This window comes from Nelusetta ayraudi, unplaced genomic scaffold (assembly GCF_046127955.1).
Source record: "Nelusetta ayraudi isolate G7.1 ecotype Tasmania unplaced genomic scaffold, CSIRO-AGI_Nayr_v1 ptg000024l, whole genome shotgun sequence".
In the NCBI taxonomy this organism is placed as follows: Eukaryota; Metazoa; Chordata; class Actinopteri; order Tetraodontiformes; family Monacanthidae; genus Nelusetta; species Nelusetta ayraudi.
The window spans coordinates 205,663-233,201 of record NW_027466074.1 but is presented as its reverse complement, the minus strand read 5'-3'; the positions used below and the strand labels follow the sequence as shown (position 1 = coordinate 233,201).

Below are 27,539 nucleotides of genomic sequence, written 5' to 3'. Positions count from 1 at the left end.
TCCATCACACGTCTCATCTCCTTAGACGTCTGGCCGGGGCCTAAAGTGACTTTGCTCTGATGTGACCGGGACAAACCGGCTGTGATGCCGCCGCAACTCGCCTAGGCATGAAAACGTGCGTGTGTGTCTGTGTGCGTGTGCGTGAGTAGTGTTTGTACTCCTTGAATTTGTTTGTATATTTAAGAGCGGAAGCTTAGTGTGTGTGTGTGTGTGTGTGTGTGTGTGTGTGTGTGTGTGTGTGTGTGTGTGTGTGTGTGTCCAGGGTGGCAGGGGTGCATTCACTATTGATTTGCCCTCAGAAGGGTGACAGGGACTTGAAGCTCTCGTGGCATATCCTCCACTGAAACAATCGTCTCAGACCCGCAAAATAAGCGCTCCCGGGCTGTCAGGCTGCCTCCTCCTGATGACTTTTTCCTTGCTTCTTTATTTTTTTTCTTGCCTCTGGTGCAATTTCATAGAGGGATGAAAAGCCCTTTTTTTTTTTTCTGTACTGCGACATCCTGAAAGCTTCAGTTTGTGTAGCCTTGGCGAGGCGGCTAATGCTTTGGATGACACACAAAAGTCTCTCGCTCTTCACTTGATTGTCTGACAAGTTCATTTTATGTTACATTCCCACCCTGAGTCTATGTTCGCGAAGGGGTGAAAAAAAAAAAAAAATTAATGTGAAATTCAAGGCTGCGCTCACGTGGCGGCGAGAGCTTTGCTTTGTCCTCCCGGCGGCGCTGGAATCTTAAAGGGGTAGTTTGCGGGGAAAAAATTTAAATTTCACCCATTTACTACCGGAGCAGCGTTTGACTGAGCCTTCCCCCGGAAAGACAAATGGTACAATGGAAGCCTTCGCTCTTTCTAGCATGCTAAGCAACTTAGCCCTACTCTCCAAAGCTTGCATGAATGTAGCTTCCGTCCAGGAAGTCACGTTAAATGTCTCTGTCGTATTAATATCACATTTTGGGGAGTCAACTGTGGAGTCTCTAGTACATTTGGATGTGGTGTTGAGTGAATGGTCACCACTCAACAGAAGGCCTGGATGCCATTGGTATGAGTTCTTCTTTGAGTTTGACTGGAGAGAATTGAACATGCTGAAATGAAACAAGCCAATTAGGAGTTTAGAGGTCAACACGCATTCGCCTCTTCTCCTCTGCCTAACTGCTGGCTGTGTTTGCCTCCGAGTCTATTGAGGCGATAAATTTGATTAGACCTCTCCGTCTATTCACATGCTCAATTTTTTTATTTTATTTGTCGAGCTGTTCGAGGAGGAGAAAAGAAAATGTCAAGGATTTCGCTCTGTGAATTTCAGTAGCGTTTGACCCTAAAACATGAAAAAAAAAAAGTGAAATTACGCTTTTGCCTTTAAGAGCCGCCGTCTCCGAATGTCTGTTTCGGCTCTCAATACGATGAAGAGAGAATGAAAGGAATGAGGGAATTCTGATTTTTTTTTTTTCCCCCGCAAAGACAGAGAGAGAGAGAGACTAGATCCCCTCCACCAGCGCGCAGACTCTCTCCACAGTGACGGAGCAGTTGAGTTAACTTACCCACCAACCCGCCCACTTGCTTGCTCAGAAAGTTTCCAGCCGTTGCTCTTACTTATCGATAACGAAACTGCTATAAATAAAATAAAAGAAGGGGGGGGTAAACCATAGCCAGGATGTAACGCCACGAATCGGAACAAAAACACACTGTGACCCACTTGAGCAAAGACTTTATTCCACCTGGTGCAGCCAACGACCCCCCCCCCCCGGCCGCCACAACGTAACCCGCTTCTCAAATGGAGCTGACCGGTGTTTGCGGCGAACCTTGCATTTCGCCGTCGGCGCCGTCCGGCAGCGAAATAAGGGGAACGGCTCGCCATTGAAGTGTTTTTTTTTTTTTTCTCTCTGTGAAATAAATGACTTCTGTTTGTGTGTTTGCGAGCGCGGCTCCGAGAGGAAGCCGGTCTTATAGATCGGGCGGCTATACAATCGCGAGCGCCAGTGGCCCTGAGAGAGGAAAAGGGGGGGGTGGTTGGGGGAGGAGGGGGGGGGGGGTGAGAGGTGAATCTTCTCAATGCCTCCATCAGGGCGATGCAGAGCGGGAAGAATATCTCAAGGTTAGAACGCCAATAGATTTTTTTTTTTTTTTTTTCCTTTTTCACGGAAAAAAGGGAGAAAAAAAATGCGAGAAGAGTGTGACCTGGAGGATGAAAACACGAGACCGGCGCTACAAAAATAAATAAATAAATAAAAACTTGCCTTTCGAGACGCCGAGGGACGGCAGAGGCTTCGGCGCTCTCGCGTCCCGAGTTTGTTCTTATATTTTTTTTTCCGCCTTTAAGAAAGGAAACGCTGCGAGAGGTTGCAAGTCATCCATGAATTGATTATAGACTTTACTAATAGCGGTCGGTCGGGACAGGGAGGAAGGTGCCATGTCACCTGCTGGACAGAGCTCTGCCCACTGGCAATAGGGACAGGCTGGCAACCTTTTTGATTGGTGGGGCCTGAATGGCCTCTAGAAATCTGACAGCGGTGGCCGGAGCGGCAGCAGATGGATGCAGTGTTTTGGCGAGCCAACAAATATATCATGGGATATGTAGAAAATGTGGGATTTAATGTCATTGGGAATCTTTGATTTCTTTGAAGTCTATTCATATCATTTCTTCAAATTTGGTGCGCCTTACTAAAAAGCTTAATGGGCCGCATATGGCCCCCAGGCCGTAGTTTGCCCATTGACTGGGCTATTCCATCTTGGCCATCCACGCATATGGCACAGTGTCCTGTATAATCCTGGCTTGGGCCCTATTCTACTTCATCCAGTCTTACTTGTCACTATTTATTACTATTTACTTTTACGACTAAACGATTACTATATTTACTATATTATATGTATATATTTTTTTAACTTCCATCTGCTGGTAACACAGCCGTCGTTGACTGGGAGCTGCGGCTCCACCGTCCGTCAGTCTGAACGGTGGGTAGACGCGGCGGATTTATCTGATCTTACAAGCCATCAGGTTTGAGCGCGCGTCCGCCAAACGTGACCTGAAGTGCGCCGGCCCCCCGAGCAAACGCTGCTGTCACCTCGGCCGGGCCGAGCTGTCAACTCCCGGGACGGCTCAGCCGATCGGACAGCCGCGGCGTTCCCCAAAACAAATCACCGCCGCGTCCGGTAACGCGCCGCGTCCCCGTGATTTTCAGCCCCTCGCCGAGACGAGAGCGGGAGCGGCGGCCGCTAATGCCCGGGCTAACGCGCTACATCGATGCTACCGCGCGTGCGAGCGAGCGCGCGCGTGTGTGTGTGTGTGTGTGTGTGTGTGTGTGTGTGTGCAGGGGGCTTACGTACTCCCTCTTTGTCTATCAGCCACCTCATTGAATGGTTTCCACATAGCGGTGCTGCCGTCTCCCTTTTGTCTCCCGCTGCTCTTCTCTCACTTTGGCCTTCACTCGCACTTCCTCTCTTGTACAGCCTCAGAATGCCTCTTGTATGTCGCCGCACAAAAACGCGGCGTATAATAACACAGGTGAAAAGGTTTATTTATTTATTTGTCCCCTTTTTTCTCTCTTCCCTTTTGCCCCCCCCCTCCCCCCACCCTCCTCCCCCAGCGCGGAGGTCTTTCAGATTGACTTCCGCCCGACCCTCCGCCCCTCAACAGTCAGCACAAAGCTTGTGAGAAACAGATTTTTTTCGGGTGCTCTTTGGATCGTGTCAATTAATGCTGAAAGTTGGCTTTTCACTCGGCGACAGTGGCGCGGCGGCTGATTTTTCTCTGAAGCCTCCGGAAAAAAGGGAGAAAACTTTGCGCTCCCGACCTCGACTGAGCGGAGCGAGATCAGAAAAAAAACCAAAAAAAAAAAAAAACGGGGTGAAGGTTCAAGAGCGAATTTTTCTCTTAACTAGACATTTGATTGAATATTCAGAGTTGAGAGAGAGAGAGAGGAAGAGAGAGAGAGAGAGAGACGGAGCGGAGGTAAAAAGAAAAAAGGAAGTGAGGATGATTGTGTTTATTGATGAATTTAACGGTGAAGCGGTCTGAGCCGAGTGAGTGTTTTTCTACTCCTCAACTGTTTCTCTGTGACATTTTTAATAAGCATACACATTTTCCTCTCTGTCAGACGCTCTTTCTCACCGATGCAAAGACACACACACACACACACACACACACACACACACACATTCGCGCGCGCACACACACACACACACACACACACGCGCGCGCGCAGACATATAAATGAACCTGTCATCCGCAGTTTAAGCGCAGAGATTTCTGGCTATTTGTTTCTGGGCTGTTTTTAGACATCAAACTGCAGCAGCGGAGACGTGCTCTTCATTGATGTCATTGTTTTTTGTGTGTCACAATCATTACTGAGATATCCTCACGCGGGGCTCGTCTCTTTAAAGAGAGCCTCGGCTAAATTTGCTGATTTTTTTTACCCCTCCTCCCGTTTGAATTCGCTCCCTTTCTTTGCGGGCCAGGATTTTTCGACGGCGCCGCAGCTTCAGCGACGTCTGAAACAACAAACTGAACATTGCGAATGTTGAAGGTTTCACCCGTAAAGTAATTTGCTGTGATTTTGGACTCGATAGACTTCTGTGGCATTTTTAGATTTTAGGGTCCCGTATTGTACCAATTTTGAAATCGTATTTATTTTTATCCAGGTGGATTAGCCTTGAAAAACATATACATCATATCTAGCCCTCTGCCGATAGCCTACAAAACACACACACACTTTTTTTCCTTCCTGCTAAAACTGACACTTTGTTGGACCTTCCACACGTTTGGACTGGGACCAAAAGGAGGCAGCTGCGGGGCAGCCTCACAGTTGAAAAAACAACAACATGTGCAATGTGCTTCCTCTAACCGGGGAGAGGTACTGACACCCTCTATGACATCACAAAGGGTTTGGGCACACACACTCTCTGAAATGTGGTGCGAGTAATGGAAGAAAAAGAGCAACTTTTTTTCCCCTCAAGAGCTTTCCGTTACACTTTTTCTTTTGCAAAATAAAAGCGATATTTCTAAGATTTCGACAAAGTGCAATTGTGATTTGCAGGTGTTTTGCAAAAGTGGAACAGACTTTTGCAATATACCTCTATATCCATACGTCTGACAAAGCCTTTTGGTGAAATTTGAGAGGTTTAGGTGTTTCCATTACCAGTTGCCTATTGCGATATTTAGGTTTTGCGCACTTCTAGGGGTAATGGAAACACAACTTCTGAGGAGTTGACTGGGCTGACTGCGACACACACTGCTGCTGTTGCAAAACACTGGTGCACACTTGATTCTCGGCGAGAGGGGATGTTTAGCGGGTGATTTAGATGATTCGCCGTGTGATTTATTTATTTATTTTTTCCCGCCCGAGACAAATCTTGCGTGCTTTTTGTCTGCTGTCTCTCGCCAGATGTTCGGAGGAGAGGCTTTTGTTCAGCTACACAGATGAACAACAGGAAGGAGGACATGGAGATCTCCTCTCACTACCGTCAGCTCCTCAGGGAGCTCAATGAGCAGCGGCAGCACGGCATTCTCTGCGACGTCTGCGTCATCGTGGACGGCAAGATATTCAAGGCCCACAAGAACGTCCTCCTCGCCTCCTCGCGCTACTTCAAGACTCTCTACTGCCAGGTGAGGAGCCGCTCTGTTACGGGCGCAGGAGGCAACAGTCAGGGTGTTTACACACACTAATATTCAAGTTTCCACCCTGACTGCTGGAGAAAATAACAATATCCCAATAAAGTTTTTTCGTGAATGATTAAAATTCATCTTCTTCTGTAGTTTCTTTCCCATGCTGCTGTGTGCAAATGATTTCAGCTTCTTCTCAGTTGCTCCTCGGCAAAGCTGCTCTCAAGTTGCCCCTTTTGTGTAGCCACTCTCCGCAAGTTTTGCCATATCAATGTTTTTTTTTTTTTCCAAACCATTGTTTTGTTTTGTTTTTTTTGGCCCCACGAGAGGCCGGTCAGCGTTAGCGCCTGAACAGCAGGGACTGCTGGAAGTGAGGGGCCCTGACAGACTTTAGTCAGACTTGTCCCAGAGGTCTTCTGGTCGAAAAAAAAAAAAAGACAATGTGTGCAGTGATGGAGGGAGAGAACCTGCATCTCCAAGATGAGACGGCGCAGCCAGGGCCGCCGCGTGCGATACCGACGCCGCGCGATACCGACGCCGTGCAGTAAAATCAAAGGCTCTCTTTTTTTTTGTTGCTGCTAATGAAAGCCACCTCGCCTTAGCCGACAATGAACAAACTCAGTTGCATGGCAACATACGTGGAGACTTGAGCAGTGAATGTTTTACTGCCCCCTTAAAAAAAAACAAAAAAAAATACACTCGCTTCCCTTCAGCTCTCAAGTCGACTTTTAACTCTGCACATCTGCCTGCATCTGTTCTGTAAGCCTGTGGTCACTCACCTCAGCCGCTAATGGTGGACATTAAATAGTCCTCTGCAGTTTTGCCGTGCACCTCAGATGACCAGAGCTAAATCAGGAACGTGGCTGTCTTCCCAATAACAGTGGTGTGTTAAACTGAAACGCTGCTGTCTCACGCTCCAGGTGAAAAAGGGGGCGGAGCCTCCTCACCAGACCACAGTCACCCACCTGGACATCGTCACGGCGACCGGCTTCAAGGCCATCCTGGACTTCATGTACTCGGCGCACCTGGCCCTCACCAGCAAGAACGTGATCGAGGTGATGTCGGCCGCCAGCTACCTGCAGATGACCGACATCGTGCAGGCGTGCCACAGCTTTATCAAGGCGGCGCTGGACATCAGCATTCGCTCCGAAATGGCCGACGAGCTGGCCGACTTCGAGATGGGAGCGGTGGCCGCCGTGGGGATGGGCGGAGGAGGCGGCGGAGGAGGAGGAGGTGGAGGCGGTGGCGGGGTGGGAATGGTGGGGACGGGGGGCGTCGTTGGAACGGGACTGGTTGGCGGAGGAGGAGCAGGAGGAGGTGGAGGAGGTGGCGGAGGAGGCGGCGCAGGCATCGTGGGCATGGCTTCCGAAGCCCTGGCCTCCATCATGTCTGGTCGCAGCACCTCCCCTTGGCTGGCTCGCCGCACCAGCCCGGCCAACTCCTCCGGGGACTCGGCCATCGCCAGCTGCCACGAGGGAGGCAGCACGTACAGCAAGGAGGACCAGGAGCCGCCCAAGAGCCACGAGAGCCAGGAGGAGCCCTGCCACGACTCGCAGCCGGCCTGGCCGCACGACTACCGGCCCGTCGCCGTCAAGGAGGAGCAGGTGTCCCCCGCCTCGTCCTCCCACCCAAGGGCGGCCCAAGGTCAGGGGGAACGAGGGGCCGGGGGCGCCGCGGTGGGGCCCGGCGGCGAGGGGCCCTGGCAGCCCATGTCCGGGTCGGGCCGGAGGAAGAACCGCAAGAACAAGGACACGGTCAGGCACATCACCCAGCAGGCTGAGAGGACCTGGGACAGGGAGCGGGAAAGGGACAGGGACAGGGACAGTCGGCCCGGCTCCCCTCTACCCTCCATGCTGGCTGTGGCGGGGTGGAACTACAACGGACAGGACATCTCTGGTAAGTCCCGCACACCCTTCTGTCTCCAGCGAGTCTCGTCTTTGGAAACTTTATACAAAATGACAAAATGTTTGAAACAATACAATAGCGATGCACTGATACCACTATTTTACAGAACAAGCAGAGTACGAGTACTTGCATTTCTGTACTTACCATTGTCGATACTAAATACTCTGCTAGTACACTTCATACAATTAGTTAGACTTTTTTCATTTTTCCACAGATGCTCTGTTATTTGAACAACACTCCTCAGCAAGGTCTTTAGAAGTTTCACTGCAGTACAAACACAAATCTATCATATACATACTGGACATATACGACTGGTATCAGTGTTGTGGTATCGGCGCATATTTTAGTGCTCAACCACGGTATCGGTACCGATACCTGATAGTGGTATCGGTATCTGTGCATCCCTGATGTACAATATTCCTTCCAATGGGGGTGAAACCAACCAGTGTCTTCTTCTTATGTTGGGCCCAAGCCTGGATAAATGCAGGGCTGTGTCAGGAAGGACCTTCTCCTAAAAAACAGGAATCTCCTGTTGAGTTTTTTTTGGTTTTGTTTGCTTGTGTGATGTTCTAGAATATTTATTTTACTTTCGTCTTTCCTGCGCAGTACGTTTGGGTTGGTATTGTTGAAGGCAAATGAAAAACTCGTTTGGATTTGCTCTTTGCTCTTTCCTCAGCTCCATACTGCACCAGCTCAGCCAGATCATAGCCAGAACTCGTTGTGACTCACCCTAGCCCTCAGTCCAAAATATAAAGATAATTGTTCAGGAATGAACAGTGTTGTAACTTGGCAAGTACGCAGACTTACAGGCACTGAAGGTCCGGTGACGTTTTTTTTTTCCCTCTCTCCTGTTGATCGTCTTGTTTGTGTACAGTGAGCCTGGTAGTGTTAGCACGCCAGCTAATATGTATCGTCATTGAGGATACATGTATTGACTGTTATTGTTGACAGTGAATCTTATGAAATGGAGAATTTTTTTTTCACAATTGACTGCTTTTAAATTGATTTTAGAAGTGATGGTGGTTTAGTCGAGAGTTTTCTGTGTTTTTTTTGTGTGCACAAAACTGAAGCAACTGAGAAGGTCAAAAAAGGTGATGTGCCTGGGCTGGTATTAATAAAAAAAAAAATAATAATGTGGCTCAAAGTAAGTAGAACTACACCTCTGTCTCACCTGATTGTTCAGGTTTTTGTCCCAGCCATGCCTCTGTAATAGAGACAGCTGCTCTGCCAGTTATCTAGTTATTTATGCGTGATTGGTGAACGAGAATAACTAGGGGGGTAACGAGATTACGCGTTGCCTGGTAATTGGGCATGAGTGTTGTTTTAACACTCAGCAAAGCTGCAGTAACTCCATTTGTTTCACTTCCCAACCAGCTCTCGCAGCTCCCACAAAACCCGGACGACCCGCGTTTAAAGTTCACGCTGCCGCGCCGCGCCGCGCAGCTCGCACCAGATACTCGGATCGGATGTTTCCGCGTGTCGACTGACCTCTTTCCTCCTCCGCGCTGAGATTAGCCAGCTTCCACATTAGGGTGTTGGGCCTAAGATGATTATCTCAAATCTTGGAGGTGTGAGGCGCGGCCTCGGCAAACGCGGAGGGATCGCGCGAGGCCCTCTGCCGTTTACGCAACGCGCACTCCCACACGGAAACGCACGTTAAGTACAAATGCGCAATTGGAAGGCCCTCGAACGTAACATATTCATTCGGCGGTGGGCAGGTCCTGATCTTCGGGGGCCTCGCGGAATCGTTCGGCGAATTCCTTCACTCTGAAACACTGATGGACTGAAACAAAAAAAAAAAACAAAAAAAAAAACACTTATACTAGCGTGTGCGTGCGCGTGCGAGCACAAGCACAAGCGTGTGTCGGCGTGCGCGCCGCCGGTGGGCCCAAGGCGTCGATAGGTAGATCATTAAAAAGTAAGAGAAGCTAATCCTGGGCGCATTAAGGGAGTTGGCTGTGAAATGGGCACACGCGTCGCGCAGCGAAAGAAAACAGGATAATTGAATTGACCTGGGTCACCGCACGGATTACCAGCACGTCCTCGCCATCCGTGGCTCCTCCCCCCCGCCCACTCCTTCTCTCTCTCTCTCCCACTCTCTCTCTCTCTCTCTCTCTCTCTCTCTCGCTCTCTCTCTGGGGTTTAGGGAAGGACCTTCTGCAAAGGGCAAGTTGGAGGGAGGCGAGATGAGAGGGGTAATAATGTGTGAGGGAGAAGAAGGCCGAGACGAGGACGACGACGGCGGCGGCGGCGTCCGTCCGCCAGTGTTTGTCCGCTCGGATCAGAGTTTCCTAAGTCCCACAGATTTGGTGACCCGCACTCGGACCCCCATTACGGCGGTCGAGTGCGTCTTATCTCCAAGGTTCGCTCGCGAGCGCACGCACGCACGCAAACAAAGCGAGTGCCTGAGACGAGGCCGCCTCGCAGCTTCCTCAGTCTGTGCTGTGTCACGGAAAGGAGCGTTTTTATTGCTCTCACCTCGACTTCAGCGTCCCTGCAGGTGTCAACGACTCTGCCGCCATCGGCCCGGAGACAAAGACTCAGACAAAGATTTTTCACAACTGTAGTGTCAGACGGGCGGTGGGGGGGAAACAAGAAATATAATATTAGTATTACCACTAGTGATTAGTAAATGGTAATAAAATAGTAATAAAATAGTAATAAAATAGTAATAAAGTAATAATACTTAGTGGTAATTAATAGTCAGTAAGTCGTTAAATATCTGTATTTCATCCATTTTTTCAGTGTTTTAAGAATCATTTCAATAAAGAGCTATACACCATGGGGCTTCAAAGACATATTTTGTTGTAACGCTTTTGACGTTACAGCTTGTTTTTTTTTTACACATCCCTTGATATATTTTGTTCTCCTATGAGGTGGGTCACCAAAACACTCCGTCCATCTGCTCCTGCTCCTGCTCCGGCTCCACCTCTGTCAAATTTTAGAAGCCCATTGTGGCCCCACCAGTCAAAAAGTTTGCTCACCCCGGGGTTATCAACTGTTTGGGTTTCAACTCTGCGGGCTCCGCACACAGGATGTTTGTTTCGCTGCTGAGCGTGGACTCCGTTTGCAGGAGGCGCTGACTGTGTGTTCGGAGCGGAGGTTTTGGTTGGGGGGGCTGTGTCGGGGGGTATTGCTAAACAGGTTTTAATGAGGTCATCGGAGCGCGCACTGGGCGTGTGTGTGTGTGTGGGTGGGTGTGTGTTGTTTCGCTCGTGGGAGGGCTTCTCTGCTTCTGGCTGCGCAAGTATTTTTATTTATTTATTTATTTTCTTTTTGCAGCGAGAAGAAGGATCTACGTGTGAGGAAAAGGGGCTAAGTCGGGGTCAGAAAGTACACGGCCCTTCTGTTTGCTTATTGTCCACTTAAGCCCTAAGTCTCCCTAAGTCCGGATTTTGTCACCTGCGGGAGAAGGTCTGAATCGGATGTACAGCGGCATATGGACGGGGCCGAGGTATTAGAAAGTGATGTACGATTCTATTTAAGGTGTCCTATTAGGACGGTGAGCGGCGTCGCGAAAGAAAAGCAGGGGAGGCGGACAGGAAAGAGCTGTCACACATCCAGCGCAGTGGCACAGTTCAGACTTACTCCTTTTTTGTTCTGCCTGCGAACGTCGAAGAAAAACCCTTTTCCCCCGAGTGGAGCGAAGAGATGAAACGGGTTTAAATTAACACAAATAACACAAAACGCTCGTCAACACCGGCGTGGACGTTGATTTGAGGTATGCAGGAGTAGTGGATGCTTCTTTTTTGTTTTTGTTTTTTTTTTTTTACCGCGGCGGGTCAATTTTTTTTTTCTCATCTTTTGGCAACGAGGCACATTCCTTTATTCACCACCTCACGACTTTGCGCTATGTGGGAGGAAACAAAAGCGAGAATTCCGAGTATTTTTCTCGTGAGGAGCGGCGATAGTGTTTTGGCCCGTCGGGCGTCAATTGTTTAATTACATCGTGATGGATTGTGTTTGGAGCAATTGCACCGTGACAGTGACACAAACAGAGCCGGGTTTGTGCGCGAAAGAAGTAGAGACGGAACGGCAGCGTCGTTAACGAGGGTTTCCTCACGACAGACGAGTCGTGGAGAAATAATCTGTGATTTGTGATAAAGGTGATAAAAGTGGTAAAAGATCCCCTGTTGTATCCATTTTCAGAGCCATATTTCCAGTTAGTTTTGTTCTCCAGCGAAACGACACTGTCAAATTTAATATCCATAAAACTCTAAAGCATATTTAGCCGTCTGTTTACAGCCTCCTGCAAAGAAAAAAACAAAAAAAACACTCCGTCTTAGCCAACCGCTAAAGATTCCAGCAAAACATGAGCCTCTCGGCGTTTCTCAGGGAGCAGAGAGGAAACTCGACACCAGGGGGTGTTGCGTGTAACTTGATGACGGCCCTTTATGACATCACAAAGGGTTTCTTTCTTTTTTTTTTTTTTTTTTTTTTAGAGGCGAACTTGAGGCCGCTTTTCCCCAAATTGAATTGAAACATTTGGCCGTGCCACAGTGGGGTTCTAAAATTTGACAGAGGGGCTGGAGCAGAAGCAGATGGATGGTGTTTTGGTGACCCATGTGATGTAACGTCAATTAAAAATGAACAAAAGCGTTCCAACAAAATCAGTGTCTTTGGAGCACTGAAAAAAATGGATGAAATACATCTATTTTTATTGACTTACTTACCAACGATATCATTTCTTCAAGTTGGGCGGGCCGGATTGAAAAGCTTAATGGGCCGCCAAAGGCCCCCAAGCCGTAGTTTGCCCATGCCGGGGCGACAGACTACACACTGGCCATTGGAGTTGAGTTTTGAATAATACCTTTATTGTGTGAGCGGACTCCTGTAAAGTCCGGCGTGGCTGTGTTGGAGGACAGAGGAGGGCACCTTCACCGCCAGATTAGTTTAATTGCTTTATCCGTCGCTGATGAGCAGCAGCAGCGCCGCCGCCGCCACTCCCACCACTCCCGCCACTCCCGCTCCCCACCGTCTGAAACACGGGCAGCCGTGCCTTCGCCGCAGCGTCGCACGCGGCGGATTTCCACAGGATTATTCTGTAATATAAGGATATTATACGGCCGCGTTAAAAAAAAAGGAGCTCAGTGTATCAGCACGAAGCTGTTTCAAAGCGCGGCCGTGTTGACACAAACAGCTGCTGGATTTAGGATTTGTTTTTCTTTCAGGTGCCCTTCTACTGCAAACATCTGCCGCCACCGGCGAGCTCGACTTCCTCCGCGCTCCATCTCGCTATCGCGGCTTCATCTCAGGCTCCCCGCTGTCACCTTTGTGCCTTGTGTGCTCAAAATGGGGGAGGGGGGGGGGGGGGGTGCTCTGAGTGCGTCATCGGCGGCTTGCAGTTTTTTTTTTTTGTCTGCACAATTCTGTCTTAAAGAGGACAAAGGTCCAGAAGTTTCCAAAAAGTCTTCTACCGTGTGTGTTTGCATGTGCGCGTGCGTGTGTGTGTGTGTGTGTGTGTGTGTGCGTGTGTCACCGTGATGCACTCAGCTGTTTTTTTTGTGACTAACATTTATAATTGAAAAGCACTGGCGAGACACTTGTATTAAACGCACACATACAAACAACAGTCAACAAACTACAGTGCGACAAAGCACTCAACTGTTTTTTGTTTTTTTTTTTTTAATAATGAAGTGTTTTCAAGTGTCTCTCATCGTCCGTGTGGTCCAGTTTCAGAGAACACTTTTGTCACCTCCTCTTTCGCAGCATTGGCTTCTGTCTTGTCAGATTATATTGTTTATATTATTTTACATTGTTATATTATATGGATATAAATATACCATAAAGACACTGGACTGGCAATATGGCAGTGCGTTGATTTTTTTTCCACGGTGGCCACTCATGGTACTGCAGCAAAAAAAAAAAAAAAAAAATCCAATGGGCCCAAAAAGCATTTTTCCCATAGACTATAAGACAGAAATAAAACTTTCTCGGCGCGTGCGCTGGGTGAGCAGCTTCATTGAAAGTAATGGGCCGCCGTCTTGGACTGTGGTTACAACCGAGGTCTGACGCCGGGCCGGCTTCCACCGGCCACTTTATTAGGGATCCAGCGCTGGCAAGGTGTCGCTCGTGGAGTCGCCGGCGAGTGATGAACGCAGCTCGTTATTTACATGAAGGTCACAGAGACGTCTTTGAACGCCTCTTCACTTTGAAGGCCTCCGATCGCTCCCAGTGTTCTTCCCACTCGGTCATATTTCTTTCATCGACGTCGCGTCTTTACGTAGAAGAAAAAGAAGATGACAAAAAAAAAAAAAAAATCCCTTGCCCCCTCCACTCTCCCATTGTGACAGCGGCAGCGCGAGTTAATGATTGATTTTTGTCCCGACACTTTTTCTTTCTTTTTTTCGCTCCGGAGCCGAGCGCTAACTTGATCGTTACCGCCGCGCTGGAAAAATACTGGAAATACTTTTTGTTTTCTTTGTTTGTTTTGTTTTCTGGTTGTGTTGTTGCGTTCCGCGCTCGTTTCCTTTCCGCTGGTATTAAAAAACAAACACGCACACACACTGTGACCTTTAGTGGCAGCTTGGGGGTTTTTTGGCAATCCTGTACGTAGCCGTTTGCGGTGTATACACACACACGCACACACACAGAGGCTGCTGCTAAGAGCATCTGATTATGTCGACTCGAACCGTTCAATCACACGTGGGCTGTTGTTTCCGTTTCCCTTCGAGCTGTGGCACATTGATTACATCGAGAATCTTTTTTTGAGATCCAACGTCTTTATCTCGCCTCTCTCCTTCCCCCCTTGTCTTGCCCCCCCCCCCCTCCACCCCTCAACCCCTACACACACACACACACACACACACACACACACACACACACACACACACACACGCACACACACACACACACAGCTGAAAAAAAAAAAGACACCATTTTCACATTTATTCCCACCAGCTCGGGATTAGTCGGCTTTATCGCTGCGTGTTCGGGCTTGTCGGGGGTTCAGACCTCCCCCCCCCCCGCCCGCACTCACCCGTGGGTGCGCGGAGCAGCGCCCTCTAGCTGGCGCCTCAGCGTAGACTCCCCCCTCCCCCATCCCCTTCCCCCGCCCCGCGGCGCCGGGTCCCCCAAAGTCTCGGCCGTCTGAGAGGTGAACACTTCAAATAATGAATCGGGACCCCCAGCCTCCCCTCCTCCCCTCCTCCCCCACTCCTTCTCTCTCTCCGTTATCCAGTTAAGACTCTCCCCAACGTATTTGCACTTCATTAAACTTGAAATAGGTTTAATATTTAAAACACCTGAACAGATTTCAAAACCCCTCACCCCTCGCGCGCCTCCTTTTCCCTTTTTTTTCTTCCTCTTTTCTTCTGCCGACTTTCTTTCTTCCTCCGTTCGCTCCCGTTTCTTATAATCTGCTCTCCCCGCTCGCTCTTCCTAATTCACTCCTCCTTTGTAAAAAAAAAAAAAAAAAAGCAAGCTAGATTTAATAATTCACACTGTGGATTTTATGGAACCACCGTCACCAACCGACCAACCAGCTGACGCTCTGGCGTATCGAGGCCGCGGCCCCACGTCTTTACTTCCGTCTTTTTTTCCTCCCCCAGCCACTCACTCCATTTTCACCCCCTCTAACCCCCCCCCAACCCCCTCACCGCCACTCCCACTTGCCCCGCCCCACCCGCAACCCCCCACCGGCCAACCAGCCTGTTTCCTCTGTCTTTTTGTCCTCTGCCTGCGCAGATGATTTCACCTCTTTTTCCTTCCAAGGTATTGACTTTTGTGACCTTTTCACCTCCCTTTGTTTCCCCCAGCTCCCCTTCCCCTTTTTTTTTCCCATGCACACACACAAACACACACACACAGACTTTTGCAACTTGCCACTCGCCGGCAAAAAATTCCCCTTTTCCGTTTTTTTGTTTTTTGTCCCCTCTGTCTGTCTGTCTGTCTGTCTGTCTGTCTTTGCATGTCGGCCTCCTGCTTCTCACACCGAGGAGGGAAAAAAATAGAAGAAGAAAGTTCCATTATCACGGAGATAACCAATCATTTCTCACCGCCCACCAGCCATCTTTGTCAAATGACCTCACATCCTGCTGGACATTATGGGCCGTCCACCAGCTTAAAAACCCCCTGCTTCTCTCTCTCCTCCTCCTTCTCCTTCTACTCCACCACGCCATCATCACACCACCACACACACACACACACACACACACACACACACACACACACACACACACACACACACATTCACACAATTTTTCACACTCTCGCTGTCTGTCTTTCTCTCTCTCTCTCTCTCCCCCTCGCTCGCTCGCCCACCGCACACACTCTCCCCCTCTCTTTTTCAGCGCTCTATACTGACACCTGCTCTATTTATAATTCCCTGGCTTTAAAAGAGCCACTTTGGACAGGAAGCGGCCCCCTTCCCCACTCCTGTCAGTGGCTGTTTTCCAAAAAAAAAACAACCCCCAGAGCAACCACCCACACCCAAACCCCACCCCCACCTCCACCCCTCAACCACTACCCCACACACTCTGCCTCCTGCCCCTGGAACAGGCCGGACAAGAATGGTTGGAAAGAAAAGACAGTGTGCGCGCGTGTGTGTCTGTGTGTGTGTGTGTGTGTGTGTGAGCGTCTATGTGTGTGTACACGGGCATTGGTAGGGAGTTTAAAGATTAGCCGACCCACCTTGAGTGCACCTGGGTTTGACTCGTACGTGCGCGCGTGTGTCCTAACCAGCCCACACACACTGCTCAGCCGCCTTGAAGAGGCAACAATCCAGACACGCGCATTCATGCGCATTTCCTGCGAACGAGACAATTTACAAATCCGGCGTTACACCTCAGAAATACCGACGCCTGTGGTCGACGAGTCACAAGTCGCCTCCCGCTTCCAGGGAATACGACTGACACGGTTGCGAAACCGCTAATAATTTTCCGTCGTGCCACCCCGTCCTCCGGCCGGGCGGGCTGACGCCTCTGTTTTGCCATTTCAGTTAACAGAGCTGGTAACTTAAAACATATCCTGCATGCGGTTTACGAATATGTGAGATTGTATTCGTTGGAAGAATTGTCTGGTTTTAAATCAGACGTTCGAAAATACACACTCACACCGTGGAGCTGTAATCAAACCGCGGCGTCGTAACCATGACTGCAAACATACGGACACACACACACACACACACACACACACACACACACACACACATACACACACGCACACCAACATCTCTTGGCATCGATCGCTCAGGTCTAAGAATTAGACTACCCAGAATGCATCTTGACAGGATGTCCTGTTGGCACAGTGCAGGGGTGGGTGGGTCAGGAGGTTTTTGTGGTTGAGCACTCGCAGTATTACCCCCACAGCTAACCCCCGCCCCCCCCCCACCCCCCCTTACGTCTCTAAACACACGCTTACACACACTTAAAAATAATCACATACCTCAAATGACTATAATACCCAGATATAGCTGTGGTTGTATGGAGATTACACACGAGCACGCCCAAACACCTATATGCCAGTCTTTTCTTCTAGCTTCCACCTCAGTCTGATACCTGAGGGGTTTTAGATCATTTCCCTTCCAAAGTGCTCGTTTCCTTTTGCAGAAAGGCATTTTTTTTTTTTTTTTTTCAAGCACAATGGTTTCAGCTTATTTTCTCAGAATGTTATGATGTCTTACATGAAAAAAAAGAATCAAATCAAGCGTTATTACTTCTCAGTCAAAAACAGATTTTGGGCAAGCAAAACACCATTTTGCTTCACAATTTCTCCCTGATTCAACCATTCAGCTGTATTATGTTACAGACTTTGAGGGCTCAACTGCAAAGCTGCTTGTGGTATGTTTTCGTTTTCTTTCTTTTTCCTCTTTTTTTTTCACTTTTCTGTGACGGGACCCTGTGAATTGCTCCTCAGAACTGTCGGCTCTAGTCGAATGGCGCTCTGGTGCATTTCAGACACGACGAGGACCTTGCGTTCACTTCCTCAATGCCAGTTTGTGTCTTTTCTCTTCCACCTTCTTCTCTTTGTTGGGGAAACCATCCACTGCTGGTGTCTGAACTCAGCCAGGTTCCTTTTCTCCTCCACAACAAAAACATCAATCGCCTTGTCTAGACCAAAAGTTCTTCTTTCAAGGAACCTTCGCTTTGTCCGATGTCCAGTCCCTCCTGATTGAAATATCAAGATCAAATATCAACTTTATTTGTCACATGCTCATGCTGGACAGGCAGTGACATGTAAATGTCAATAGACTTAGAAGATTCTCAATGGTAATCGTAGACACCGAGACACTGATTATCTCTGAACATTTTGAATGAACGAATCCAGTCAACTTTCTCTCGTGAGTCGAAAACAAATTTGAGCCACTGAACGCACTGGCCGGTCACATGATTGTACAAATTGATCGTAAACACTAATAATAGCTTATCGGCCAATCACAGGGCAACATCTCAATGCAAGTACGGAGGGAGAGGGTGAGGGCGGCGTGTTGAAGGTCAAAGCGAGCGTAGAGGAAGAAAAATGAAGTAACTCTAACCTTTCACCTTGGTTGGCGTTGGGATTTGGGAACATCACATCGACATCGTCGCTAGGTTTTACAGGGGACGGTCCCAAAAAGAGAAAATATGACACGGCACACGTCAACTGGATGTGCCGTGTCACAACTGGGTGCGAGCATGTTCCAAGACGCAAAATGACTTCAGCGTGACTCAACCTGAAAACACAATCTAAAATCTTGATCTGTTTCTGTACATTCTGTGAAAATGTTGAGGTTATTTCAACAAGAATTGCCGAAATGATTGGCCTGCGAAATGATGTGACACCCTGTATATAAATATCTAATGGAAAAATGTTAGAAATTTACTTTGAAAGACACACAATTCTATTCAATCATTTCAATTTACAATTTATTTACTAGACATAATAGTGAGTGGGCTGCCGTTTAAATTTTTTGTGGAATGAATTTGAGTCGCGACTGCATGATAAGGCAAAAAAAAAAAATGTGGGTCGCCAGCTGAGAGCCGCTGGTTTCGAAAGGCAAAAGTCGACCCTGCCGTGATGTCGTAGCGTTCTGGCCTTCATTCAGCAGCACTGAGGTGGCGGCGGCGGTGTCGCTGCTGTCAGGATGATGTGACAAAACTCTCCCGTCAGTCACTTCCTCGGTAAATACGGCCTCCGAGTGAGGACAGCGCGTTTCCTCGCTGGAAAGTAGTCAGCGCGGCCGTGAGTGCAGTCTGGCGATAACTTCCATTTAGCCGACAACCACAGTATGAAATGTTTGAGAGCGGGCCGGTCAGACGCGACTGTAAACTGCAAGTTGACTGGTTGGGGCGGAGGCGTGCGACCACAAGGTGGTAATTCTGGTCTCCTCTGCCTGTGACTTACTGGACGGTTTAATCTGCTCGCTCCTCTAAACATTACTCAGCGGTCAAAGTTGTTTCAGCCTGTCCGCGTACACAACAGGGGCGCCAAACAATCTCAAGTATTCATAGATTTGGAAACCGTTGGGGAATTTTTTTCTCTTTTTTTTCTTTTTTCTTTTTTTTCAGAGTTGCTACGCAAGGCACTACTTACTGTTGACCTTGTTTATCTGAGCTCTCTTTCATCCAGGCACATGATATCTCGGTGCCTCGGATCCCAGTGTGCGGGGAAAAAAAAAAAAATCAAAACAACCAAAAACAACTTTGAAACCAACGAAACCATCTTTGAAAGGTGCCGTATCAAACCAGTTTTCTGACTCCGCAGAGCAGCTTGACATGATTAATTACCCTCCCAAAAACAAACAAACAAACAAACAAACAAACAAACAAAAGCCCTCTATGGATCTCTTGAAAAGCAACATATTTAGCTCTGTGCTCACAGCCTCCAGCGAAAACAGATCATTTGACGCGGAGTGAGATGGAAACAGAGGGTGGAACCTGGCTAGTGGTGAATGTATCGGTGCCCTTTGTGACATCACAAAATGTTGTTTTTTTTTCACTTTCACTTTCTAAAAGCAAAGTAGCATGTGAGAAACCAAAGGATGGACTCGTCTAATATCCAGCGCGGTTCAAGCTGTTCCTAGAAAACAAAATGAATTTTAACAGGACCTGTGAAAAATCTGTGAATCTCAGAAAGCGAGCTGAGAAAAAAAACAAAAAAAAAAACACCACTCCCCACCTTTTAATGCTGCTCCCCTTTTTCGCGATAAGGCTCCACTCTGGGAGATAGCGGTGGGGCGAAGATGTGATGTAAGTCGGGACGCCTCACTCCGCTCCCCCTCCAGTGATCTGATAGCCAGTAATGGGCCCCATAGCCCTGAGCCTGGCAGCGCCGCTGCTCGCTGCGGCTTATGTGTCGCACTGTACCCTGCATTCACTGGGACTCGGCGGAGCGAGAGTTGGCCACGATGCCAAGGGAGGTTGATGAAAAGTGTGTGTGTGTGTGTGTGTGTGTGTGTAGCCTGATTGACAGGGAGAAGCAGAAAACTGTGACTTTCACGCCGCGTTTCAATAAAGTGCCTTTACAGTAAAAAGTCATGACAGGATCCTGGCTGCCTTCCCCTCAGCCGCAGCCCCAGAGTTCCTCTTTCCCGCTCTATTTATTTTAGAAAGGTTGGCTTTGTTCTGTTTACCGTACCCACTCCCTCGGCAGCCTCTAACGTCCCCCCCGTCAGAGCAGCTGGAAAAAGGGGGGAGCGAGAAGAGGAGGAGAGGAGGGGTGCACAGTGTTTGGACAAACGGACAACCCGAACAGGATGTAGAGGTCTGCAGCCCGTGGGCGTGTCGGTTTGGCCGAGGCGCAGCTCGCACGCACACATACACGCGCGCGCAAGCACGCAGACACACACACACACACACACACGCCCGCGCACTCGTTTGGCGCACACAATTGTGGGAGTGTTCCCGCTGGAGGGCAAAGTCTCCCTTCCTCCTACACATTTGTTCCCTCCTTCCCCCCTTTCTGTTGTCCCGGACCTCTCTCGCCCTCTCTCTCCTTCATCCCTCGTTCCTTCTCTGGTGACAGCGCGCCGCCCGGCCCCCCCCACACCCCGCCTGCTCCCACCTCCTCCTCCTTTTGAAGCCAGGAGAAAAAGAAACGTGTTAAAGATACAGGGAGAGGAGTTGGCCAACAGCGATGTGAAAGCAGGAGGCCGAGGCCAAAATCACCGCGGGGGACAATTATGGCGCCGCGCTGTGTGGATATGAGCGGCGGTGGCGGTGGCGGTGGCGGCGGCGGCGGCGGCTTGGGTTTGACGGTGGCGGAGACGCTCCTGGAAGTCCATCCGTCTGTCTGTCCGTCTCTCCGTCACCACTGTTTGCCCTCCATCCTTCTCTCCTCTGTCCCACCTTCCCTCCGTCTGTTTTCGGCTTCTTCTTCTTCTCCGTCACGTCACTTCTGCTTTAGCTCAACTGGCAGGGCCTCGGCTAGCGGCGTCAGTAGGGGTTTTGCATTTTTACATCGTGTCCACAGAGGAGGGGCCGCAGCGCTCGCCGTCCGTTTTTTGGCCAGTTGGCTTTGCAAGCTTTCTTTTTTTTTTTTTTTTTTTTCCCCCCCAAAAAAAACACCCGACAACTTGATGAACATCATCAATGATGCTGCGCCGCTCGCTTTTCAGTGAGATTTCACCTACTTTCCCGTCAGTGGCGCGGAGCCCCCCCCGAGTGTCGTTTAGCACACTGTTTTGTCTTTTCCTGCCTGAAGCCACTTACTGTTTTGGTTCACTCTCATTAGTGCCCCAGCTCTGTTAGTAAAAGGTGCACTGAGCCCCTCTTTAGTCTCACCAGCGCTTGTAAACTGATCCTAGCCAGAGTTAGACGGCGGCAGCACGAGCGCTAGCGGAGAATTTAGCAACGCTGTCGTGCTGTTCAAGCACGAGCGGGGGGGTTTGTCACAGACGTCCAAACAAAAACGAGTTCTGAATGGACGCAAAAAAAAACGTGCCAGCCTATGTCAGTGTTTTACCAATCAAACGCTGCTTCACAGTTGCGGTCAATTTATGCAACATTTTGCCACTGCATTATAAAGCGGAAATGTTTCAGCGTCGTGTTCCTGATTTGTGTCTGAGGGATCCCGAGGTGGCTGGACAGATCAGCAGGAAATGTGATTCCAAAGATGGAGAAAATTTCATTAGATGATAGATGTTTACGAAACGCGGTCATAAATATTCTAATTTTTACATCTGCATGTTTAAAAAATATTTTTGGGGAAGGAGCAAAAGAATTTGACTTTTCTTAAAATCAGTGCTCGTTAATGCTTCCACGCAGGGGGAGGAGGATTAGGGGGAGCATGAGGAGGAGGTGGGGCGGGGGGGGGGGGGGGGAGGAGCGTGTTCCGGCTCCTCGCATGAAAAGGAGCGCTGCGTGCGGAGGGTGTGATTTTCAAAGCCTGGCTGTAGGAGCCGCTCGCCAGGAACTGATGTACTGACAAAGACCTCCGCCCCGCCGCTGCCCGTCTCACGAGCGGCTGCGGCGAAACAGGGGAAAAAAAAGAGAGAGCAAACACGCCTCGCGTTACCTCGAATCACCCGCCTGCCCGCCTCACTCGGCCGAAAAAAAAAAAACCCTCCGTCGATCTCTTTGACCCCCCCCCCCCGTCTTGCAATTTCTCTCCGTTCTGCCTGCCGATAATTTGCTCTCCCTCTATCTCAAAGGCAAAGAAAAAAGCCTTAATTGATTAAGGTTTTCTTTGCAGGTGAGGCCTTTCATGGCGGGGGTCTGATCAGAGGAAGCCGGGCGAAGTTTCACCCGAGTGGAGGGGGAGGGAAAAAGAAAAATGTAAAGAAGACTTTCAAAAAGTCTGAAGTGAAAGAGAACGTCAGCATGGAAGGGCAATAGTGTGTGTGTCTGTGTGTGTGTGTGTGTGTGTGTGTGTGTGTGTGTGTGTGTGTGTGTGTGTGTAGGGGGGGGAGCAATGCGCGATAGTGGCCGAGACAGTGCGTGTTTGTATGTCTGTGTTTGCATCTCCGTACGGTATAATTGTCTGTGACCCTGGCAATTTTTTTTTCTTTTTTTTTCCGCAGCGGCCGGCCTTCTCATAGTTCCTTTGACCTCAGAGATATGCAGCTTCAAGGTCTAGTGTGTGCGTCACTGTGTGTGCGTGTGTGTGTGCAGTGGGGAGTAAAGGGAGCGATGGGGGGTAAGAGGTGGATTTGATAGCGCCGGGCTCCCAGCACCCACTGCACCAAACCCCCCTCCCCCCCCCCCCCCCCCCCACCACTGCTTTGTCGAGGCCGTGATAAGTGGTGCCGGAGTGTGTGGAGGTTTAGGGATTCCTGTCTGGCACCAACACACACACACACACACACACACACACACACACACACACTGGGATCCACCCGCTCCTACATTCCAGCGTTGGACTGAGGAAGCAGCCCAGCCGTCTTCCCCTCCACTCCCAAATTATCCCCCTTCTCCTAAAAGTCACTGCATTCTTAGTTGCACGCCTCCCTCTGCCCTCTCCCTCCGCGCTTGACTCACACACATGCACGCACACGCACACACGCACACATTGATTGTCAGCCGTTTCCCTGCGCCTCCTAATCGTCGTACAGTCGACGTCATTGAAAACAGTCAAAAAAAAAGTGCCACAGCGTCGCCTCGCCGCGGTTCAAGTCCTTCTGATCACATCTGGCGACTCTTTGATGGCAGCGAAGGTGGAAAATCACCCGCCCACCTTTGGTTTACCAGAGGTGGCAAAAGTGTTCACATTCTGCACTAAAAGAAATACTTCAGTAAACTAACTAAGTACAGTTTCTGAAAGGTACCTGTTAGTTTTTTGTCGTTAATTAAACAATACAGTCGATATTTTTTCAAAAAATATTTCCAAAAAATAATAAAAGTCTCCCTTCAAAATTTCTTCCACTTTTCTGTTGAACGACACAGCAGCAGAGTTCAAATAGCTCCACTTCAAGCAACAACACCTATCGTGAGAGAAGTGAATTACCTTGAACAGAATTTATATCTTTCAAACACCACCGTCTTTTTTTCCCCCCAATGTAAGGAATGGAAAGTGCAGATATTTGTGTACAAATGTAAAGACGTACAAAAATGCTCAAGTAAAGCACCTGTAAAATACCGGAAAAATGTACTCCAGTACAGTCGCAAGGTATTTGTACTTTGTCACCCGCCACCTCTGGTTGCTGCTCACCGATTTTGGGTTTTGCCGCTCAACCCCGACTTCCACACCTCCATCCGACCCCCCTCCCCCGACCCCCCCTTCTTTCTCCTGCCTCTCGTCCCACTCCTTGTTCCCTTATCAGTCCGTTTGCATCCCCCCTACTTCTCCCCGGGGCCGGGGGTGGGGGTGGGGGCGTCGGAGGGGTTGGGAACGGGGGTCGTTCGGCCTTCGCACTAATGGCCTCCTAATGAGAGCCGGGAGAGCGGCGGCGGCGGAAGCAGCGCTCCAGGAGGGCCAGTTTGGAGGGGCGGTCGTGCTTCTGCTGTGGGTGGTGCAGCCCGCCCGTGCGTGCGCGCACGTGTCCGAGCGCTCGCTCGCCACTGTCCTCCTGACCCCTCGCTCGGCTTTGGAGGCCCTCTCTCTCCGAGCTCCGTGTTCCTCTCCGGGGGGGGAAAGAGGAAATGACACATTTGTAGCCTTGAATGGAGCGCCGCGGCCTGACACACGCACTGCTCACCGGGTTCGCTGTGGTCGGGGAGGGAGGTGGGGGTGGGGACCACCACCACCACCACCCCTATCCCCCCCCCCCCCCCCCCGTGCTCTTTAATTTGCCCAGCTTCGGCTGATTTGATCATAAGCAATTAATTTCAATTGCCAGTCCTGGCTGCAGTGGGGGAGGAGGAGGAGGGGTGGGGGGGGAGGGGGGTGGACACGGACGTGCCACGAGCCCTGATTTTTCTTCCGCGCCATCCACAGCCTGGTGCGTGCTGTCAGGGAACCTGACGTGCGGTGGGTTTTCTCTTTGTTCTTTAGCTCCGGACACGTCTGCAGCAAGTCCTGTGCTGAGTGGGACATCTTTCACTTTATTGAGTCACTTTGTTTTGCTTCTTTCTAAGTGAAAGGCAACACTCAAACTCAAGTTGAAAGGCAACAGCGAGAAATTCGAGCGTTGCCTTTATTGTCATCATATTATCAGCAGAATTCCATTTAAGAAGTCTGCATTTGCAATCTGTTTTGAAGGCAACCCCCGGACCCGTACACGCGGATGTGCCTGTGGACGTTGCGCCATTACTGTCTATTTTTTCACGGTTACTCATTTGGCATCAGCTGCGCGCCGAGCAGAGTAAACTGCCGAGAAAGACCTTCGACTCCTCTTCTTCGTATTCATTTGGGCATCTGGACACGTGTCCCGACGTCCCCTAAGAAGCCCTGAGACAGTTTGTTCCTCCAGATCTCAACTTAGTTTCGAAGCTCTTTGGAGTGCAAAGGTTCTGAAACACTTTAGTCGCTTGTCGCGTAATGGATGGAAAATCATAGGGGGGGAAAAAAAAAACGGACAAGATCGCCACCAGCAACTCTCGGCCGACTTCGGTTTCTTTGGCCGGCGCTCCGACGGCGGAGCTGTAGCCGGAGCGGGTCGGAGTCGGAGGAGTTGCCGTTCCAACTCTCCCGCCTCCTGCTCTTGAGCCGCGGCCAACCCTCGTCGGTTCTCCAGAGTGACACGGATCTCCGCTGATCCACCAGGTTGGAGCTCCTTCATCCATGTATCATCTGTGCCCGCCCCCCGGCCCCCCTCCTCTCCCTCCATCCAACCCGCCCGTCTGACTGCCTCCTCCGTCCTTCCTCCGCTCTCCCGTCCTCCTCCCATGCTGAGGCCGCGGCTCGGCTCCATTGTTGGAGGCAGGTTGCCAAGGATACGAGCGCTGGCTGGGAGAGCAGCAGCCGAGAGCCTTCGAGTTACAAGATGGGGCGAGACGAGCGGAGGGACGGAGGGGACGATGCCTCTCTCCTGACTCCCTTCAACTCCACTCGCTGCACTGTGACAGTAGCCGCGTTTCCATTACCCCCACAATTGCGCGAAACCTAAATATCGCAATAAAAAAAAAACTGGTCAGGGAAACACGTACGCTTCGAAAACCTCTCGAATATTGCTTAAAGGTTTCGATGCTGTCATGAGGTGGTTTTCCAGGCGTATCGATATAGTTGAGGTATATCGCAAAAGTGTCATGGAAACACTCTTTTTTCGCATTTACATCACGCGACTCCGTACATGACGTACAGGGTCACATGACCGGGTTCACATCGAGTGAAAATGGCGCGTTATGTTTGGACGGAGGAGGTGACGGGATATGTTTTTTTTTTTTTACAAGTAATCCAAGAGAAAAATATAACAACCAACCTTAACAAAGGTTATAAAACAAAGCAAAGGTAATTCTCGTAAAATCACGTCTTATCGCGGCTTATGCGCTTCGCACCATTCAGTGGAAACACCTGCAAATCGCAATTATGCTCTGTCGAAATTTTTAGAAATGTGGCTTTTATTTTGCGGAAAGCTGTCATGCAAACGCAGCTAGCGACGCGCTTCTTCTGAAACAAAGTGCGTAAAGTCAAGCCGTCGCATCGTATAGCGTTCTTCGAGGACGTCGAGGTGGCGCCTCTCACAATTTGAGCGTCTTCCTCCTCCTCCTCCTCCTCCTCCTCCTCCTCCTCCTCTCCACCGGCGGCGGCTCCCACTCTCCTCCAAAAGATGGCAGCTGCTCTTAATTCTGATGCGCTGGCCCGCCTCCCTCTGTGGGAGGCTCCGAGGACGGAGAGACACGCGGCACGATCGGGAGGACGTGTAGGCATTTCACTGATGGAAATTCTTTAAGCCGGGGGAAAATGTTTTCGTAATTGTTAGCGGTATAGCGACAGTGGCGGAGCCAGAAATGTTTCCTTCGGGGGAGCACAGGGTGAGAACATGACTCACACACAGGGGTGGAAATAGGTGGATACCTGACATGACTGTATTTCTTATTCCAACTGTTACTGTAGTTTTTTTTGTTTTGATTAAATGTTTTCAGTGGGACCTTATAACAGTTGGCTCTGTCACCGTTCCAATGAATTAGAGGACAGCAAACCTTCACCAATGTTACTATATATAATTAACCTATATCAGCTTGTTCCTACTATCTTGGAGTCAGGGGTCAGGGTGCCATTAAAGTTCACCGTTGAGTGTCTCCTTCCTCCCAAGATCAAAATCCAGGCCGATCATCAAGTCAGAAATGCATGATACATCTTAAATAGATACGTTTAAAAAAAGATGCTGTTCTTCTATCACGGATGATTTGACTTGAGTTGCTGTAGTGTCCCCCCCCTGCCGTGGCCACCACGTAGTTCCGTCCCTGGCCAGCGGGGGTTCGACAGATGAGTTTATGAAACTTTTCGGGAGGCGGGAGAGACGGACGCAGATGACCAGTTTGTCTCGTCCTCGCAGCTGGAACCTTCCAACGCGGGCAGGGACTCCGGCCAGTGATTGACAAACAAATGTTCTCAGTGCGCGACAGGACGACCTGGAAAGAGGGACTTATTCTATATGTTTTATACCATGCATGTTGCTTCATTCAGACGTGGTTCCGCTCCTGCTGTGGAAGCAGTGCTCAGCTCTTCTCTTGCCTTTTATCAGCATTATTCTCTGCCCTCTCCTCCTCCTCCCACCACCTGATGCGACCCCGAGCCGAGCCGGACAGGGATGGGAGGGTGAGGTGGGCGGGCGGGGGGGGGGGCTTTCTGGGCACGCGCCAGCTCACCGTTTCCTCCCCCTGTGGGTTAAAAGGGAGAAAGAGGAAAAAAAGAAAAAACCCGAGGAGACGTAACTTGCGCGGCGGCTCCTCCAATCTCTCCATCTCGGTGCTTTTAGCACAAAGCCCCTGCGTGCGCGTGCGTGCGTGTGTGTGTGTGTGCGCGCGTGCGTGTGCCTTCCTTCCCCACCCAGCATTCTTTCCCCCACCTCCCCTCCCCTCCCTCCCTCCGCCAACTTCCCTCCCTCCCTCCCGCCGCCTCGCTCTGCCTCACCCTACCTTTCATTAGCCCACTCTTTATCTCACTCTCCCCCCCTCCTCCTCCTCCCCCCCCTCCTCCTCTTCCACCACCACCTCCACTCTCCTATCTCGCCAGCTTTTTAAACTCCCTCCGCCTCCCCCCCTCCCTCACCCGCGCGTCGGCTTTTGTTTCTGATACATCTTCATTT

General features: G+C 50.0%; 1 protein-coding gene across 1 annotated transcript in view; it reads left to right on the top strand.

Moving 5' to 3' along the window:
• Window positions 1-27,539, top strand: part of zbtb46 (zinc finger and BTB domain containing 46) — a 68,776-nt gene that overhangs the window by 20,621 nt on the left and 20,616 nt on the right. The window contains exons 2-4 of the mRNA XM_076028506.1: window positions 5,373-5,593; window positions 6,511-6,832; window positions 6,905-7,486. Of these exons, the coding sequence (XP_075884621.1) occupies window positions 5,408-5,593; window positions 6,511-6,832; window positions 6,905-7,486 (1,090 nt within the window). The 5' untranslated portion in view covers window positions 5,373-5,407. The remainder of the gene's footprint in view (window positions 1-5,372; window positions 5,594-6,510; window positions 6,833-6,904; window positions 7,487-27,539) is intronic.